The sequence below is a fragment of the Xenopus laevis genome, chromosome 2L (genome assembly GCF_017654675.1).
Source record: "Xenopus laevis strain J_2021 chromosome 2L, Xenopus_laevis_v10.1, whole genome shotgun sequence".
Classification (NCBI taxonomy): Eukaryota; Metazoa; Chordata; class Amphibia; order Anura; family Pipidae; genus Xenopus; species Xenopus laevis.
Window position 1 is genome coordinate 6,382,226 of NC_054373.1, and position 19,170 is coordinate 6,401,395.

A 19,170-nucleotide genomic window follows, 5' to 3' on the forward strand; every position below is an offset into this window, starting at 1 on the left:
GGACAGTTAGGGGGAGATTTGGGGTGAGTGTTTATTTGTACCCTGGGTACCCCTGGAACTATAGCAGGGTGACTGTTACCCCAATGTTTCTATATATCTGTAACCTTGTTATGAGCTAAGGGGCCCAGTCTGAAGGCCAGTTAGGGGGAGATTTGGGGTGAGTGCTTATTTGTGCCCTGGGTACCCCTGGAACTATAGCAGGGTGACTGTTACCCCAATGTTTCTATATATCTGTAACCTTGTTATGAGCTAAGGGAGCCCAGCCTTAAGGTCAGTTAGGGGGAGATTTGGGGTGAGTGCTTATTTGTGCCCTCACCCCTGAAGGTGGCCATAGACTCATATTAAGCGTACAAAACAACGTTTCGTATATTTGATGCATGTAGTTATTGCTACCCGATGATTCAGTTCTGACACATCTATATTGCAAACAAACAATCATTCCTGCAACCAATGGTCTCAGGAAAGATTGTAATTGTTACAACTATGGCCACATTTAGAATGCCACCAAAACAGTTATCAGAGATCTGGTTTGGAAGACTTCAAGATTCTTTTGTTCTGACAGTTTGTTTACACCAATAGGTTCCATTTCTTGTTTGTTGTATGAATTCTTTCATTTTTTAAATTTTAATTGGCCTTTAAGATATATATATTGGACTTATATATATATATATATATATATATATATATATAAAATACCCCTGGTAGAAAGCACCAAACTGATGAAAGAGTGTACACATTTACATACAAACATGTTCTGTGGCTTTTACAGGCCCTGAGTGAGCCCTGAAGTTCTTATCAAAAACAAGCAGACGAGAAAGGAAAAAGATGAAACAGAAGAGGCAGAGAATAGATTCAGAGTGTGGTCTCTTATTCAGAGTGTGTGTGAGTGTGTAAGTGTGTGTCACACAAACACAAGCTCCTCTAGATGTGTCGTTTCCTGTACACTGAAGCAGCAGATCTGAGAGGGAAGGAAAGTGAGAGGCTCCTCAGTAGAACAGGAACATTGGGACAGAGCGCCGGGTTCTTGCCTCATCCAGGCCCACCATGAAGTCCAGATGGATTGCCTTCTCCACATTCCTGCAGGCCCAAGTCTTATCTACAGGTAAGGTCATTGGAAACCCATTGGAAAATGCCTCTGTGATTGGTCCATTAGCTTCCTGTTTGGACTTCAATTCTCAACGTAGTGCAGTTTCCCCAAAGGACTTACATTGGAGTCAACATTAGTATATATGACCATTAAATCCTCCTTACTCAACTCTATGTGAGGCTGATCAACTGCTACAGACACTTTAGCTAAACTGTCATATTTTAGCTGTGTTTTCGTTGGTAAAAGAGTCCAGTCAGTCAACAGGATGCCGTAACTGTATTCTTGGGTTAAAGTCATTTAAAAGCCTCGATAACTGGTGGCATGTGTGACAACCCACCGTCATCAGTAAGAATTTCTGACTATTATAGGGACAGCAACTATAGAGTTATCCCTCTAAATTTAAATGGGGCATGTAACACAAATTTAAATACGATACGTTATAATAGATATTTTCCCACAATACATGTCATGGTTATGGAGGTTATGGGTAATCACAGTTAAATTGAGGATCCTCACCTCTTCCAAGCCTTAGTTAAGACGACGTATGTGTCCCCCAACTGGGCCCTCTTTATTGTCTCTGTTGATTCCTCCATCATGGTGTTGTTGAACTTGTGAATTGTAGGAAAGAACGCATTATTGACATTGAATGTTTCCAGGGGAAAAGTCCTTAGCACAACCCAAAATGGTAAAGTTAGGACCCATTAAAACGACGTACTATATGTAATGAAATCTCATGTGTTTATATTGTATGTGGTTAGCGTGGCCTGGTAGGGTACATGAGCGGCAGCGTTTTAGTGATAGACCTCTAGCATTGTCCTCAGTCTTTCACTGTTTGCCTGCTGAAGTTGAAGTGTTTACAATGTAGGCCCAGTTAGGTGGTTCCACAGACACTAATGTACTAACCTTGGCTTTATGAGAAGGAATATATAGGTTGTCGTCAACTAAATATTAGGAAGGGGTTTGTTACAGTGAGAGCTGTGAAGATGTGGAATTGTCTCCCTGAATCAGTGGTACAGGCTGATACATTAGATAGGTACAAGAAGGGGTTGGATGGTGTTTAGCAAGTGAGGGAATACAGGGATAAGGAAGATGGACTGGTCCCATTGCCATTTTGGAGTCAGGAAGGAATTTTCCTTTCTGAGGCACGTTGTAGAGGGTTCAGAAGGGTTTTTTTTTGCCTTCCTCTGGATCAACTGGCAGTTAGGCAAGTTATATACAGACTTAAAAGTTTGAACTTGATTGAAGTGTGTCTTTTTTTCAACCTAACTTACTATTACTATTTTAACTTACTAATTTACTACTTACTATTTTACTATATCACTGTGTACCAATAGACACGTTATATTATTAATACTGTGCCGCCTGAGACCATTTAAAATGATCCATTTCAACCTTTTATGCTGGCAATGCTGGGATTTGTTCTTGGGTAAATGTGATTTAATAGAAGTATGACAATAAATAGGTTTCCTCTTAACTCTGGTGTTCCATTAGATGTACAGTATCGGGGCAATGTTTGCCGAGGCATGGAGATAAATACATAACGGACCCAGAAATGGTGTAGGATAATGATGAAAGTCTTAGTTATTTAGTAAACCTCGATTTTTCTGATTTTTAGTGAAAAAAAACTAGAATTTTTCGAGATTTATTATATTGCAAAAAGCCCAAATCCGAAAATCCGCCATCTCAGACCTGTCGACGTTAATGGGAGAGGCATCAATCTTAATTTGTGGCTAATTGTCGTGGTCTGCGCTGGGTGTAGCTCGAAAATCCGACTTTTTCTGGTTATTCGGACAAAAATGCTTAAAAAGTCAGAGTGATTTAGGGTTTTGGTGAGTTTTTCCGCGATCCGATTATTTTGGGTTATTTTATTAATAAATAAGGTCAAATCGAGCATGGGAGTTTGGTTATGGTTTTTTTCAAATAAAATATGAGATAAATTCGGATTTTTGTAAATAACCCCCTTTGTATCAGGCCCTTTGTGTCATCTTGTTTTGAGCTGGAAAAACCTAAAAATTCAAGCAACTTTGCTGTTCTGCCTGCCGAATGTCATTGCTATTCTACCGGGTTCTAGACTAGACTAGACTTCCATCACTTAGAAGTTTCCTTGAAGATGTCTGTTACAGGCATTGGTCATATATTTCTACGGTATGATGTAATACGAAGTCGTTCACATTTACATTTCACACGCTGACATTAAATAGCAGCTGTTAGGAATAGACAGTTCATGTGGCAGACACGACTGCAGATATTTATTTAACCAGTTTGGAGAAGAAGATGATCGAAAGGTCTCCAGGGCTCCATGTGCATTAATGCCCCCCTAGTGTCCAAGGAGTACTGATTATGTGCAAATTCAATGGAAGGGGGGTCCTCTGAGTGATTTAATTTACTCTTACAGTCCATAAAAAATTATTTAATGGTGTGTTAGCTGGTTCCATCTCCACTGGGACAGGGACCAGGAGGTCAGAAGCAGGAGGGCTGCCCCATGTGTAGCTTTCCTGCTAAAGAAAAGTATCGGCACTCTAACAGCACTTTAAAATGGAAATTAGACTTTATTCAGGATTGGAACAAGGGAGTGCCGTCTCCAAGGATCTCTAAGTGCCGGGCAGTAGCTACGGGAGAGACCTGGCTCTGGAAGTTTTCTGCTTGGGTTCTTCCCTACTATCGGCTAAAGGCGGCATTAATTATAGGGTGAAAAAGTTGTCAAATGCAGCCGGAAATTCAAGCATAGAAAGACACACCTAAATGATAAAAATCTAGTGGCACGGTGAGGGATACCTTCTGAAAGGATCGAGTAGCACAAATAATACAACAATACCAGGCCTCTCGTTAAACAAGAAAAACAGTCACAAACATTCAAAACACTGTTTTGATCCCTTGCTGGGGGTTTTCATTATAGGAACAGAGATTTTAAAAAAAAACACGCCTGTATTTTTGTTTAACCGTGTGGTCCAGACAAATTGCCCCCTGTGGGTGTCAAAACATATTGGAATTTGTTATACTGTATTTACACTGTTTTTGTATAAAATATTTTCCATAACTGAGGTGCGGTGGTATCATTAGTAGAAAATGCATCTACGTCTTATTCTTTGATGAATTATTGACTTCTGCTGAGGCCCAAAGATATAAACTGGCGCCGGTTTAAAAAAAAAAAATCTTTTGGCTCTGCTGGAGTTTAGTGCTCTGGAGATATTTATTTACTATCCAGCGGTGTTTGGGTGGTGCAACATCACAAATTAGTAAGAGATACTGGGGGGTCATTAATCAACACTGGGCAAATTTGCCCATGGGCAGTAACCCATGGCAACCAATCAAATTGCTGCATTGATTGTTCTACTTGCAGCTGGCTTCAAAAAGCTAATCACTGATTGGTTGCTATAGGTAACTGCCCATGGGCAAATTTGCCCAGTGTTGATAAATGAGCCCCAATGTGTATGAGAACACTGCCAAGTAAATGTGTTATGATTAAAGGGGCGGAATGGACGTCACTCCCACCCTCTTCATCTAAGGCTTTAATATAAAATTATAGCATAAGATTAGGGTTAGCCTTTCCAACCTTTATTATGAGGTACCAAAAAAACTGGGGCTACAAAGCAGGCAAATATCCCCCTACGTGTCTCTATTAGTCTGTGAGTGGATCTCAGTTGTCCTCTCATTTGCATATATATTCATCTGTTGCCACAAGCTTCTAAGCTGGGGAATCCAGTAGACAATTTAGGGGTCCCAGAGCTTGTTTGTACAGACAGCACCCTGCAATCACACAGTCAAATAAATATCAATAAATCCTTAGGGCGAGAAAGTTCCCATTGACCTATACATCATACATGTCGGAGCCACCAGCATTCTCAGCTCCCCCAACCATTTCTCCAAGCCCAGCAATAATAATACAAGTACAAAACCAGGGATATTAGATTTCTAAGTAATTCTCACTAAGGGATTCCCAATTGACTTAAATGTAGTTACCATAAACAGTTCCACTTGACCTGTGCTCGGTCGGTATGTTTGGGAATAGACCGGATGATAAATATTTCGGGTCCGACCTGGAATAAAGTGAAAGTATATTTAGTATTTATTGCATCAAAAGCAGCAATCCAGCATTACCATAAATCAGACTTGGGGATGAGAATATTAATCTGAAGGGTCCTGTAGATGCACCAAAGGGGCACCAAGGAGCGACGTCTTTGTGCAAATTAAATACAGAGCTTGAGCCTGTGCCAGTGTCACCCACCAGCCATCAAGGTATTAAGTCATGGATTAAAGTAAGAAATATGAGCAAGTACAGGCAGTCCTAGGGTTATGTACAAGATCTGTCTGTAGGTTTGTTCTTAAGTTGAATTTGTATGTAACATATACATATATTTTTATATATTAAATGCAACTTAGACAGATGTTTGTCTTAACATAGTATTTATTTTTTACCTTTCTGTTCTCTGCAGTAGACAACACATGCCAGAGGGGATTGGGGGTTTATTAAAGCTAAATGCTTATAAATTCCAAGCAAACCACTGTAATAGCCTCAATTTGTGTGAGTTTTATGTAAGTTGGGTGTATGTAACTCGAGGACTCCCTGTCTCAATATTCAGTAAACTGATAATATTCAGTATTCATTCCGTAAATTAAATTCACTCCAGAGATAATTTAACAAAAAAAAAGGACTTTTACAAGTTTAGTACAATATATATTAGCCTTCACTTATCACTCCATTAGTCTAAATCCATGCAACCCTTTGGCCTACACAGAACATGGCAAATACGATAGTTTCATGAAAGAACTGAAATTAATTTCAGATGAATTGCGATAGTGATCATCCAAAGATTTCCATTCATCCAATCTCATTCTAACCTTTTGATGTGATTTTGGGACAAATTTACATGGTGGGCTGTATTTGGATCGTAGCATCCGGACGCTAGGTTGGAATTATAGGGACAAAGAGTAATATGTAAACTGCCCAGCATTCACCTAATAGCGGTGGTATAAAACGCATCCCCTTCTTACATATTCATTTGTAATGAAAAAAAATTGTCAACTGCAAAATTCTATTAAAAAAGGGCATCTTCTCTATTATAATCTATATTCTTTAGCATAATAGATAATCATCACAGAGGGTTCATAATAAAAAAAAACAGTTCAATGCGGCCAAAGCAATCTGTACAATGGAGTGATTTGCCAGTGGCTCTGTGCCCTAGAGGATTATGTACAGGAGTATAACATTTTAAAGATTGTTTAAAATAATGTTACCTATAAAAAAAAAAGATAAAACACTAGATTGGGAAGCAGTAGAATATTTTAAAAAAATGATTCTCTTTAGTTTGATCCAGAATGATCCGGCTAAGCCCAAGAGAAATATAAAAATACTATTGAAATATTTGTTGCTGCAAATGTACGGGTGTCCCCTATCACCATAACAGATCAGAAGCCTATTCATTGCTAATCAGATCATCATCATAGAACATATAGTAAATCTGCTTGAGAAGCTTCAGAGGAAATAATTTCTTATTACAGATATAAAACTATAAATTGGCTTCCTGATTCTTATCTTGTTTTGTTTGTCAAATCATTTCCTTTGCACGTGCATCTCGCTGTCAATAATGTGTCTGGGCAAATTATTATATAATCCTTTTTCTATACATTTCATACAAACCATATTTATACACTAATAAGTAGTGCAACAATGTTCTCACATTACTGAATTCCCATAGATTTTAGCTCATAAATAATACATTTACAGAAATGTTCACTCCAGAGTTTAACCATCATCATTATATAAAAATTTAACAAACAAGGATTTACAGAGTAAGAATAGGATTAGAAGGTCCTACACATGAGCTTACAGTCTAAACCATTCATTATTACAGAGGCAGGAATCTGCCAGATCCATAGTCTAAACTGATACTACCGGTAAATGCATTGGAGGGCCTATTTATCAAAATTCGAATTTGTTGAAGGCTTTTTCTACTTTGAATAAACTGCAATTTCTTTTAGAAAAATACCAATGTTTGCTTATTTATTCAAAAAAATATGAACTTAAAAAAATTCAAGTGAATAAAATCATGAAAAACAACTTTCATTTATTTATTTATTTATTAAAGTTCCAGTTGATTATTAAAATTCAAGTTTTCCAGGTGATTGTTTTGGTCAAAACTCACATTTTCTGATTAAAAAAAAAAACTCTGATATTTCGAGATTTATTATATCCCGACCCTGGAAATAGCTCAAATCCGAAAATACACCATCTTGAACTTGCAGAATCGAGTTTCCTCCATTCAGGTTTTTTCTTAAATAAGAAGCCATTCAAATTGTGATTTCATTCAAGGTATAAAAAACTCTTAACCTGATAAATAACCCCCTAAATGTTTTATCATTTGAAATGTGTCAAAAAGTTTGAAACTTGCACTGGAAAAAAACACTTTAAATTTGCCGTAGACGGCTCCCATTGGCTTTCACATGAACTCGGCAGCTTTTAGATGCTGAAGTTTTACATTCAAATTTTTTAGAACTTAATAAATGTCGTGCATTATAGTTTTAAGAAGCATAATCCTAATTTAGTGGTTTAAGCGCAGCAAATTTTTTAATCTGAACGTCGATAAATATGCTCGAAAATGTAATTTCATTAATGAATTAATGTGTCCCACAACTGAATCCAGACTCCACGTTTCATATTCATCTTTGTATGGACTGTGAAAACTCTTTGAATCAGTTGCTTTGATTAAAAGGGAACCAATTGCATTAACAATGCCCAAATTTGTTTTTCCCGTTTCCCCATAAGCTTTGCATTTCCAAAATACAAATCTTGTATAGAAATTGTAGGCTTTGGCATATTCCTTAACTAAGTCCTGGATTCTGACCGGTCCAACCAAAAGAAATCCAAATTGGTATATCTAATATGTTCTAAATGTACTTGCCAATCTTGTCTCCAAAAACCACCATGATACCACCTTGTGTGTAATTGTAATGCTTTGGGGGAATTGGAAAGAGCAGGTTTGAGGGATGATATGGAATTCGCAATATGAGATTAAGGGGCACATTTACTAAGGGTCGAATTTCAAAGTGCTAAAAAAAAATTTGACTTCTAAAAACTTACCTAAATATTGGCTATAGGTTCTAGGAGGTCCCCATAGGCTGAAATAGCAATTCGGCAGGTTTAAGGTGGCGAAGTGTCGAATTCAACGTTTTTTAAAGATACAGTACTTCGATTTTCGAAGTTTTTTCAGTTCAAATCTAATTTTGGCCTATTCGATGGTCGAAGTACCCAAAAATTACTTCGGAATTCGACGTTTTTGAATTCGAAAATTCACTTCTAATTCACTTCGACCCTTAGTAAATGGGCCCCTAAGGGTTCCATGCACCAATGTAAAATGGCCTGTATCAGTAGGCCTATGGCTATTCAGCTGGATAACACCCACACCACATACAATGATTGAATGCATTGCTAGCAAGGGGGGCTTAAGGCTTTTTAGCAGAACATAAAACACAGTGAAAAAATGTCCCATGATTGTTTGTGTACCATTGACCTGACATTAGTCACCATGTAACCAGGGTCAAACTGGGCTGGCGGTGGCCTTGGCTTCATGGTTGGCTTCTGACCCAGGCCCATTTCCCATGGCAATCACAAGGTAATATAAAAGGTATGGAGCAACGGGGCGGAGCAGGGGTGTAGAATGGCAGCTTCATGATTCAGAAGTGGGCGTAACTGTTGTAGACAGGGTCGGACTGGTTAGCGCACGGCCCACCAAGGCTGCCGCCCCAGGGGTCCCCACACGCTCCCACTAGTGATGTGCGGGCCGGCCCAATACCCGCGTGACCTGCAGATTGGCTAGGTTCGGGCACCTCCATTTGCTGGTGGCTTACACTGCTGGCTTCCAACTTACGGGTTCCAATTTTATTAAAAGGAACCCAGAAGTCGGGCTCGGGCGGGCGCGGGTGGTGGGAGGTCGGATATTGGGCAGGTGTGGGTCGGGAAAAACCACATCTCCCTACAGAGGCCCTTCCCACCTGGTGATCAGCAATATGGAGTTCAGAGGCCTGGGGGAGCGCCGGCAGAGTTTGGTTCTGGGCCTGCGGGTCCCACCGGGTCTTTTCTCGGGGTCCCGCCAGCCCAGTCCGTCCCTGGTTGTAGGACCAGTAGGTCCGTGTTCAAGGATTGACAGATTGTCCCGCAGAATGTAAGTCTAGATTAGTGGTTCCCAAACTCTTAGGCTGCTGCTTAGAATGGCTTGAAGCAGTAACAGGAAGGATCTCCTCGATACACCTGAAAACCCAGCATGTTAGATTTGTGGTGAATATATATTTGCTCTCAGATATTCTTAGAACTATAACTAAATAACTGACACATATTTTCCTATATTTGTACTCATTGCATGAGCTTAAGGGCTTTGGCCAAAGGTTGGACCTGCAAGTGGAGCTTGAACTGAAAAAGTTTGTAACCACTGCCCTAGATAAAGAACCCGTATATCTGAAGGCAGCTGGACACAACATGAGATTAAAGTTACATTTTTGCTACATGAAAATTTCTGCTTTTTTGATTAATAACACGTGGGTGTAATAAAAGCCGAGGCTTCAGCATCAAACAGATCCTTAAAAAATTACTCTCGGGAATTATAATTCACTGTCTCATGAACAGCATTACACTACTAAATGTGCTTTCTATTGTTTCTTCATTTTGTGACAATTAATTTGGTTAATTGCTCACTAAATGAGTGTGTGTGAATGTGATCTTAGATTGTAAGCTCACTTGGGCAAAGACTGATGCGACTGTGATAAGGAAATTAGATTGTAAACTCACTAGGGTAGGGACTGATGGGGCTGTGATAAGGACCTTAGATTGTAAACTCACGGGGGCAGGGACTGATGCGACTGTGATAAGGACATTAGATTGTAAGCTCACTAGGGTAGGGACTGATGGGGCTGTGATAAGGACCTTAGATTGTAAGCTCACTGGGGCAGGGACTGATGGGACTGTGATAGGGACCTTAGATTGCAAGCTCACTAGGCAGGGACTGATGGGAATGTGATAGGGACACTCGATTGCAAGCTCACTGGGGCAGGGACTGATAGAAATGTGACAGGGACCTTAGATTGCAAGCTCGCTGGGCAGGGACTGATGGGAATGTGATAGAGACCCTCGATTGCAAGCTCACTGGGGCAGGGACTGATGGGATTGACGCATACTCTCTGTAAAGTGACTTACAATAGGTCAGCACTATATATGGGATAATAATATTAGTATAAAAATGTCTGAAAATGTTCAATATAGAGATTCCTCCTGCATTAGCTGCTAAAGGAATTCTGGAAAGTATTTTTCTCCTTGCGGTGCCCACATGCTTGAAACTCACACACAGTTATTTATTCTGGGCTATAAAATGCCAGTAAATCTCCGGGGGCTCCCAGTGTTCATTGCCGTGAGCCGTTGTAGGGACAGAAGTTCGGACAGGTCCTCCTGTATAACTCATCAGACAGATTGGTGGCCGGAAATTTAGTTTTTATATTTACCTCCAGGAAATGTGGCCTGATATTATGTCTGGATTTATCACTAAGGCCAAAATATAGATTAAAATATTGCCGTAAATGCATGGGGACTTTAAATTGAATCAAGGGAACGGTGTTCCTTAGAGCTTTTTGGTTTGGCTTTGTGCCAGTGTCTTTGGACTGAGTAGAGAGTCGATGTACTTTCCCAAGGACCATTATACTGTCACCATGACAAATTGAACAGAATGTAGAGCAGGGAATAAAAAAAAAGTGGGTCCTGGGCAATGCTGTGAATTATTATGATACTGGTCTTAGACATGTTACCAAAACTCCTCCACTGACTTCTAATATCCTTATAATTTACAGTCGGGGGTACATTATCCCTTATAATATATGAGTGATACTCAGAGTTCCCTGTATAACTCAGCCTTGTGCCTTTATATGGTCACAGAACAACCCCTCAGTGAATTCTAATATCCTTATCATTTACAGTAGGGGGTACATTATCCCTTATAATACATGAGTGATACTCAGAGTTCCCTGTATAACTCAACTTGCAGCCTTGTGCCTTTATATGGTCACAGAACAACCCCTCAGTGACTTCTAATATCCTTATGATTTACAGTAGGGGGTACATTATCCCTTATAATACATGAGTGATACTCAGAGTTCCCTGTATAACTCAGCCTGCAGCCTTGTGTCTTTATATGGTCACAGAACAACCCCTCAATGACTTCTAATATCCTTATCATTTACAGTAGGGGGTACATTATCCCTTATAATACATGAGTGATACTCAGAGTTCCCTGTATAACTCAGCCTGCAGCCTTGTGCCTTTATATGGTCACAGAACAACCCCTCAGTGACTTCTAATATCCTTATCATTTACAGTAGGGGGTACATTATCCCTTATAATACATGAGTGATACTCAGAGTTCCCTGTATAACTCAGCCTGCAGCCTTGTGCCTTTATATGGTCACAGAACAACCCCTCAGTGACTTCTAATATCCTTATCATTTACAGTAGGGGGCACATCATCCATCTTTTATACTCATACCTCCATACTATTATTATATTATATTAGCTGTGATATATATACTATATAATAATAATAATCAACCTGATTATGAGAAATAACAGAGATGACATTGTGCCTTTATTCTCTAGGACACAAGGACAGAATAGGCAGAATGGAAATTAAAATAATATTATACACCGGGTGGGTATTTTGGAAGTTTTGATGACCAAGGGATTTCCCTCTGAGCAGAGACAATAAAGTCAATGTCAAAACTGGCAATAAAAAGAGAACAGAAAGCATCTGTGTATTTCCTTATATGAATATATTTGCTGACACGGCTCTAATATTTAAATAGTGATTGATGGCCCATGTGTGATAGTGATATATCAGACCCTACTGACATATCTGAGATGAGCAGATATGAGACAAGAGAGTGTTTCCTTGCAGAAAGCCAAAGTTGGCCTTATGTACAAAGCAAGCGTTCGTGTGACAAATGGGTTGCACTCTAATATGTAGAGCTTTGTGTATAATGATTTGGCCTGCAGTGCTGCCTGCACTCCATGGGGCAGATTTACTAAAGGGTGAAGTGGCCATCGCTAGAGAAAATATGCCAAAACGGTAATTCGCAGGGACATCGCCAATTTACCAAAAGGCGTAGAGGACAATTCGCTAGTGAAAGAGCTCAGCAGAAAGTTTTGTGCCATTTTTGCTCAGGCAGACGATCTTTACTCTTTACTTTCCAATCTTTAGCTCTTTTCGCCAGAGTCTGTTTCGCCTGTTTAAACCTGACGAATTGCTAAAATGAAGCGACATCCTCCTCAATCTTATGTCAGTGACATCATATCCTGTCTGCCGAAAAAGTCATAAAAAAAAGACAAAGTGCTGGCTTCTTTTCTATTTCGATGTGGGATTAGGTGTAAAAGTTGTTACTAATAAACACGTTTTTCAACCATTTGAAGCTGATGCCACATTTGTTTTAGGGTGGGCTCACGTCTAGGACATTAGAGGATCTTTTGTCTTTATTTTGATTCCTTGGACATGTGTAATAATAAGTGGCCACTTTAAGAAATTTCACCAACATCTCTAATAAAGACATCGATATATATGACCTATATGTACTAGTGAGAGACACCTATGATTAAGTACCGAATGGTATAAAATGCATAAGGTGGACTATATGGGGTCAGTATGTACCTTTTTAATATGATACTTAATAAATATTTTTGATTTTTAATTGAACATTGAGTCATAGGAATTTTACCTGCGGGTTTGGGCCGATTTCGCACTCCTCTTCCCAGATGTTGACTTCCGACTTCCGGCTTTATAGCCGCGTGCCTGCTCGCCCCGCCCCTTTTGTGACGTCATCAACAGGTTGGGTCGTGCGGGTCTATAAAAGGAACCCGGATGCAGATGGGAGTGCGCTGAGGGAAGGCGGGTTAGGGTTGGGTGCGGGTCGGGAAAATCCCAACCCGCAAATCACTAATATGTACCCGCCCAATATAAATTGATGTAAGTGTGTTAAAGAATAACTAAACCTTTAAAATAAGCAAATGTAAAATTGATGAGGGGGCTATTCTAAGCACTTTTGCAATGTACATTTATTATTTATTTTGTTTTTATTCCAAGATATTAAGGGATACATGTAATGTTAATATGAATGAATTTTGTTACAACATCGCCACCTGCTGGTCAGTTTCTCACCAGTCTGACCAGCAAGTAGTCAAGGAAGTTGTCAGGAGAAAGAAAGAGGCTGCTCTGATGTTCTTCTGATTAGGAATAAAATTAGAAAACTCTCTCAAATCTTTCCTAAGCAGAAGAACATCAGAGCAGCCTCTTTCTTTCTCCTGACAACTTCCTTGACTACTTGGTGGTCAGAGTGGTGGGAAATTGACCAGCAGGTGGCGCTGCTCGAACACAATTCATTCATATTAACAGTATATGCTTCCTTTAATATCTTGGAATTAAAAGAAAATAAATAATGAATATAAATTACAAAAAAGCTTAGAATAACCCCCTCATCAATTTTACGTTCATTTATTTTTAAGATCTACTTATCCTTTAACGAAGTTTCACTTGGAAGAAAGTAACGCTAGAGAAAGTTCATTAGAAATGTCCGTGCTTGTTGGTGAAACTTCGCCAGCATTCGCCTGCCGAGACGTAACTTCGCATTATGATAAATAAGCGCAATCGCTGCGACTTAACGTTAGCGAAGTTGCGCAAAGTGTATCGGAGCCTTTCCGAGGCGAAAACTTGCCCTTTAGTAAATTTGCCCCCTTGTATCTTCACTGGAGAGCGGGCAGGAATAATAAAACCACTGGGTCAATGATCCAAACAGGCTCCTTATACAACTTATATCCCAGTCCCCCCGATACATATATGATCAAGCACCAATGAGATATCAGTTGGGGGCCATAGGTAGAGATATCAGCCATAAAGCAGGGCTGCACTGCTGTTTAAGAGAGAAAGAGAAGAGACAAGAAATATGCTGCAATAATCAGACATAGAAATAAGTGGAACTAAAGAGAAGATTCCCCGTATAATAGTGTTTTATATTTGACTCACAGTGGGGGGGGGGGGTTGCACTGAATGAGAGGCTGGTTTCTCTTTATTAGTGTACGAGGGGGAGGTAAATGAAGTAAGTGAGAGGAGAGAGAGACCAGGCTTTGGCCGGAACATTATGTCGCACCTCGACCACTGAAAGGAAAACATTTTTATTAAATGCTAAAAGTGCTGTATCTCTGCGTTGGCTTCTCCTCTTCTCTTTTTATTTTCTTTGTTTGTATTTCGCTCCTTCTAATCTTCTCACCTTCCCACATTCGACCTCTTCCTTCCCTTTCTGCATTTCTGATTTTAGGGCTCTTAAACAATGGGGGTGGATCAAAATGCAAAATAAAACGGGGGGCAAACTGACCTGCCTTCCCCCGAGAACTGCATCTCCTTCAGGTGACATTGTTTTTTTGCATTGGCAGAATGGAAAGCAAAGAGTTGTGCCTGATCCTGTAGAGGGCGCTGCGTATAAATAGGGGTGGCAACTGGCAGTTGGGAGGATCATGGGACACCCCAGGAACACTTGTTCTTACCTGTGTGTAGGCAAGTTTAGTTGCTAATGGGGGAGACGGGTAAAGAGACTGTTGCAATGTTTCCTGCTGTAAATGATGGTCAAATCAAATGTTGGCAGGAATAAATACATACAGTAATGATTGTAATGAAGGGGTTGTATCAGTGGCGGAACTACCCGGGGAGCAGGGGGTGCAATTGCACCAGGGGCCGCCCCCACTGCGAGCCCACCGGCAGTCCACGGTCTGCACCCGGGCCTGCCTCCCCATAGTACCGTTATTGTGTTGTATGATGTCGAGAGGGATATTCAAAGACAATTTGCATTTGCTTTTCATTTTTTAGTATTTGTGGCTTTTGAGTTATTTAGCTTTTTATTCAGCAGCTCTCCAGTTTGCAATTTCTGCCATCTGGTTGCTAGGGTCCAAATTACCCTAGTGACCATGCACTGATTTGAATAAGAGACTGAAATATAAATAGGAGAATATAAAGATGAATAGTAAAAAGAAGCAAAAAAATTAGGGGGTTATTTACTAAACCTCGAATTTATCTTTTCATTGTAAAAAAAAAAAAATAGAAAAAAAATGGAAAGATTTATTATACCCCAATGCTGCAAATAGCTTTAAACCGAAAATCCGCCATCTCAGACCTGTTGAAGTCCTGTATAAGTCAATGGGAGAGGCACCAATCTCAATTTAAAGTTATTGTGCTGGGTTTTTGGGCAAAAACCCGACCAAAATTTAACAATTTGGGAAAACGACAATTTGGGTTTTCGCTCAAATTTATTGGGTTTTTTCCCCAATCCAATTCCGAGCTTTTTTAGTTAATAAATAAGGTCAAATCGAGCATGGGAGTTTGGTTGTGTTTTTTTTTTAATAAAATAACAAGATAAATTCTGAGTTTAGTAAATAATCCCCTAAATACGTAGCCCTACAGAGCATTTGTTTTTTAGATAGGATCAGTGACCCCCATTTGAAATCTGGAAAGAGACAGAAGACATTCTATAATATAAAAAAGTCAATTTAAAGATGATCCTCCTTTTAAGTAGCACAAATCACATTGCACCGGGCCTTATTATTTATAGGAAATAGACCTGCCCAACCATTGGCTTTTCCTTTGTACCTTCATTTAACATGGAAAGTGAATAAAACTGTCAGAATGCACCATTTTTTTGCACTTCACATGTACATATTGATGCTACGGATCCCTGGAATGACCACCAGCCTGGGCATGGCAATAATTCTAGTGTTAGTGGGGCATCCAGGCACTCAAAAATTGTTTTTTTAATTCTAATAAAATTAAACGTCAGCATCTCCAATGGCCCTATGCGTTTCATGCCTCCTGTGCACTTTTTCCCCCCGGGAGGCAGGAAACGCGTAAGGCCACAGCTTGCTGTGTGTGTCCAAAAAATTGCAATTTGCAAATGTAAATAATTTATATAATTAGTAATTACAATTTGAGTTTCAGTAATTAGCAGAGTGGGCAGCAACTGTCAGCTCAGGGAAACTCACTGAATCTGCATTAACAGTCGGCTTCAGCTTTTTCTCTTATTTCGCCATCGCTGGGTTTTGTTATGAAAACTCCCAATTTGTGCAACCCAGCGGAAAGTGTGACATGTGCGGGGCCCCCGAGTGTTGTTGACACAGCAAATGTCCCCCCTTGTTTTTAATCAAACTCCTGCCGGGGGAACACAGTACGAAAGCCAAATTCTGAGTAATATTCCCCTGTTTTTATACTGGAGTATTACTCACTCTTTGTTTATGAGACGTCAACCTACCCGGCACTAACGAGTCATAATACTGAGCGTAATACTGTTTATTAACTGAAACAAAGGTTTTCCATCGGCAGTTTGAGGGTTGTTGCTCAGTAAAGCTCAGCGATCGTTCTGCCATATGTCTCATTTACTTGGGTTCAAAGGAAAATGCATTTTTATTATCCTTTATTTACATAGTGACAGCATATTCCACAGCTCTGCTCCAGTAGAACTTACACTCTAAGGGGGTAATTTACTAAACTATGAATTTATCTGGTTGGGCTTTTGAGGGCAAAACTCCAATTTTTGTTTTTTTTAAAACTCAAATTTTTAGAAATGTGTTAAAGCCCGATGCTGCAAAAGGCCCAAATCCGAAAATCCGCGTCTCACACCTGCCGAGGTTGTGTATAAGGGGATGGCGCAATAACAGATACGGCGCGGTAACAGAGCGGTTTTTAAAAAGACCGACCCCGTGTAAATACACTAAACCTAGTGCGCAATTCCGGCAGTGCGTTTTCAAGCTTAGGCAATGGCGCACTTGGTTTAGAGTATTGACACGGCGGACGGTCTTTTTAAACACCGCGCCGTTACTGTGCTGTAAAAACGCATGTGTGTCCACGCCCTTAGTCAATGGCAGAGGTTCCTATCCTATTTTGGTTTTTCTGTGATCTGCGCTGGAATTAGCCCGAAAATCCGACCATTACGGGCAAAAATCATTATCAAGTTTTTACTCGAACCGATTAAATAAAGCTTTTTTTTAATTATAAATAAAGTTAAATCGGGTATGGGAGTTTGGTTGTGGTTTTTTAATTTAAATAATGAGATAAATTCGGAATTTAGTAAATAACCCCGCATTCCTTTTACTAGGATCTGCTTTATCAGGAGTCAATTATATCCAAAAAAATTGAGCTTTTCGGGAAAAAACCCTGAAAAAATAGTTTATTTGGGTTGTTGCTCGATTTTAATAATAAATAATGTTAAATCGGGTATGGGAGTTTGGTCGTCGTTTTCTTTATTTAAATAATGAGATAAATTCAGGATTTGGTAAATACCCCCGCATCCCTTTTACTAGGATCTGCTTTATCAGGAGTCAATTATATCCAAAAAATTTGGGCTTTTCGGGAAAAAGCCCGAAAAAATCGAGCCATTCGGGTAAGAACATTGAAAAAATTGTTTGATTTGGGTTGTCACTCGATTTTATCAAGTTTTTACCCGAACCGATTAAATCAAGCTTTTTTTTAATAATAAATAAGGTTAAATTAGATATTGGAGTTTGGTAGTGTTTCTTTTATGTAAATAATGAGATAAATTCGCAATTTAGTAAATAACCTCCGTGTCCCTTTTACTAGGATCTGCTTTATCAGGAGTCAATTATATCCAAAAAATTTGAGCTTTTCGGGAAAAAACCCAGAAAAAATAGTTCGCTTTGGGTTGTTGCTCAATGTTATCAAGTTTTTACCTGAACCGATTAAATCGAGCTTTCTGTTTAATAATAAATAAGGTTAAATCGAGTATGGGAGTTTGGTCGTGGTTTTCTTTATTTAAATAATGATATAAATTCAGGATTTAGTAAATACCCCTGCATCCCTTTTACTAGGATCTGCTTTATCAGGAGTCAATTATATCCAAAAAATGTGGGCTTTTCGGGAAAAAGCCTGAAAGAATTTAGCGATTCGGGTAAAAACCCTGAAAAAATTGTTCGATTTGGGTTGTCGCTCGATTTTATCAAGTTTTTACTCGAACCGATTAGATCAAACTTTTTTTTTAATAATAAATAAGGTATGGGAGTTTGGTCGTAGTTTTTTTATTTAAATAATGGGATAAATTCGGAATTTAGTAAATAACCCCCGCATCCCTTTTACTAGGATCTGCTTTATCAGGAGTCAATTATATCCAGAAAACGTGGATCATTTCCAGTTCCCACATTCCGTCCGCAGAGGTTGAGCAGCTGTCCTTGCTGAAACTACTCCTGAAATCAGCCACTGAAGGGTTAAGCCATAGAGACAACCCAGAAGGCTGTTTTAGGGGGTGACCTCCCTGCCTCCCCTGCAGCGTAAGGTTTCCCTCTCCCAATGAATATCAATGAGATTCAGGAGAATGTGCTTAGAGAGAGCAGCTGGTGCTGCCGTGTGCTCCTGCATATTAAAGAGTTTTCTAGGGGTGAGAGGTGACCCCTGTAACAATGCATTGGGTCGTCCATTCAGTGGCTGACCCCGCAACATTAACGAACACGTCGGATTATTTTTTCTCCCCGTATTAATTAAACCAAATGTCCATCAGGTCAAATGGGAAGATGGAGTTCCCGGCGTGACTGAGTGCCTTGTCATACGGACGCGCCGGCCAGCTGAACGCTTTGTTATGGGAGAACAGTTTTTTACGATTTTATTATTAGTATCAGCTGAAAGACACAAAATGGGAATTTTTAAAAATAACTTTTTATGGGTCTCCAAAAAATATCATTCCATCCTTGCAGAAAAAGCCCAATATTGGGAAATGCCCCTCCCCCTAGCGGATGTTTTATTGACGGATTTTCACTGTGGAAGGAACAAACAATTAAAAAAAAGGGGAGTCAATTGGACCTGTTATCCAGAATGCTCAGGACCTGGGGTTTTCCGAATAACAGATCTTTCTGTAATTTGGATCTTCATACCTTAAACTGACTCTGTCATGATTTTTATGATGTTTTTAATTTGTAAATGACACTGTTTACACTGCAAATAATTCACTCCACAATATAAAATTTAATTCTTCAACCAATAAGTGTATTTTTTAGTTGTAATATTGGTGTGTAGGTG

General features: G+C 39.5%; 1 protein-coding gene across 1 annotated transcript in view; it reads left to right on the forward strand.

Moving 5' to 3' along the window:
- The first annotated feature begins 864 nt into the window (after positions 1-864).
- Positions 865-19,170, forward strand: part of cd247.L (CD247 molecule L homeolog) — an 81,868-nt gene continuing 63,562 nt past the window's right edge. The window contains 1 exon segment of the mRNA NM_001172233.1: positions 865-1,102. Within this exon segment, the coding sequence (NP_001165704.1) occupies positions 1,045-1,102 (58 nt within the window). The 5' untranslated portion in view covers positions 865-1,044.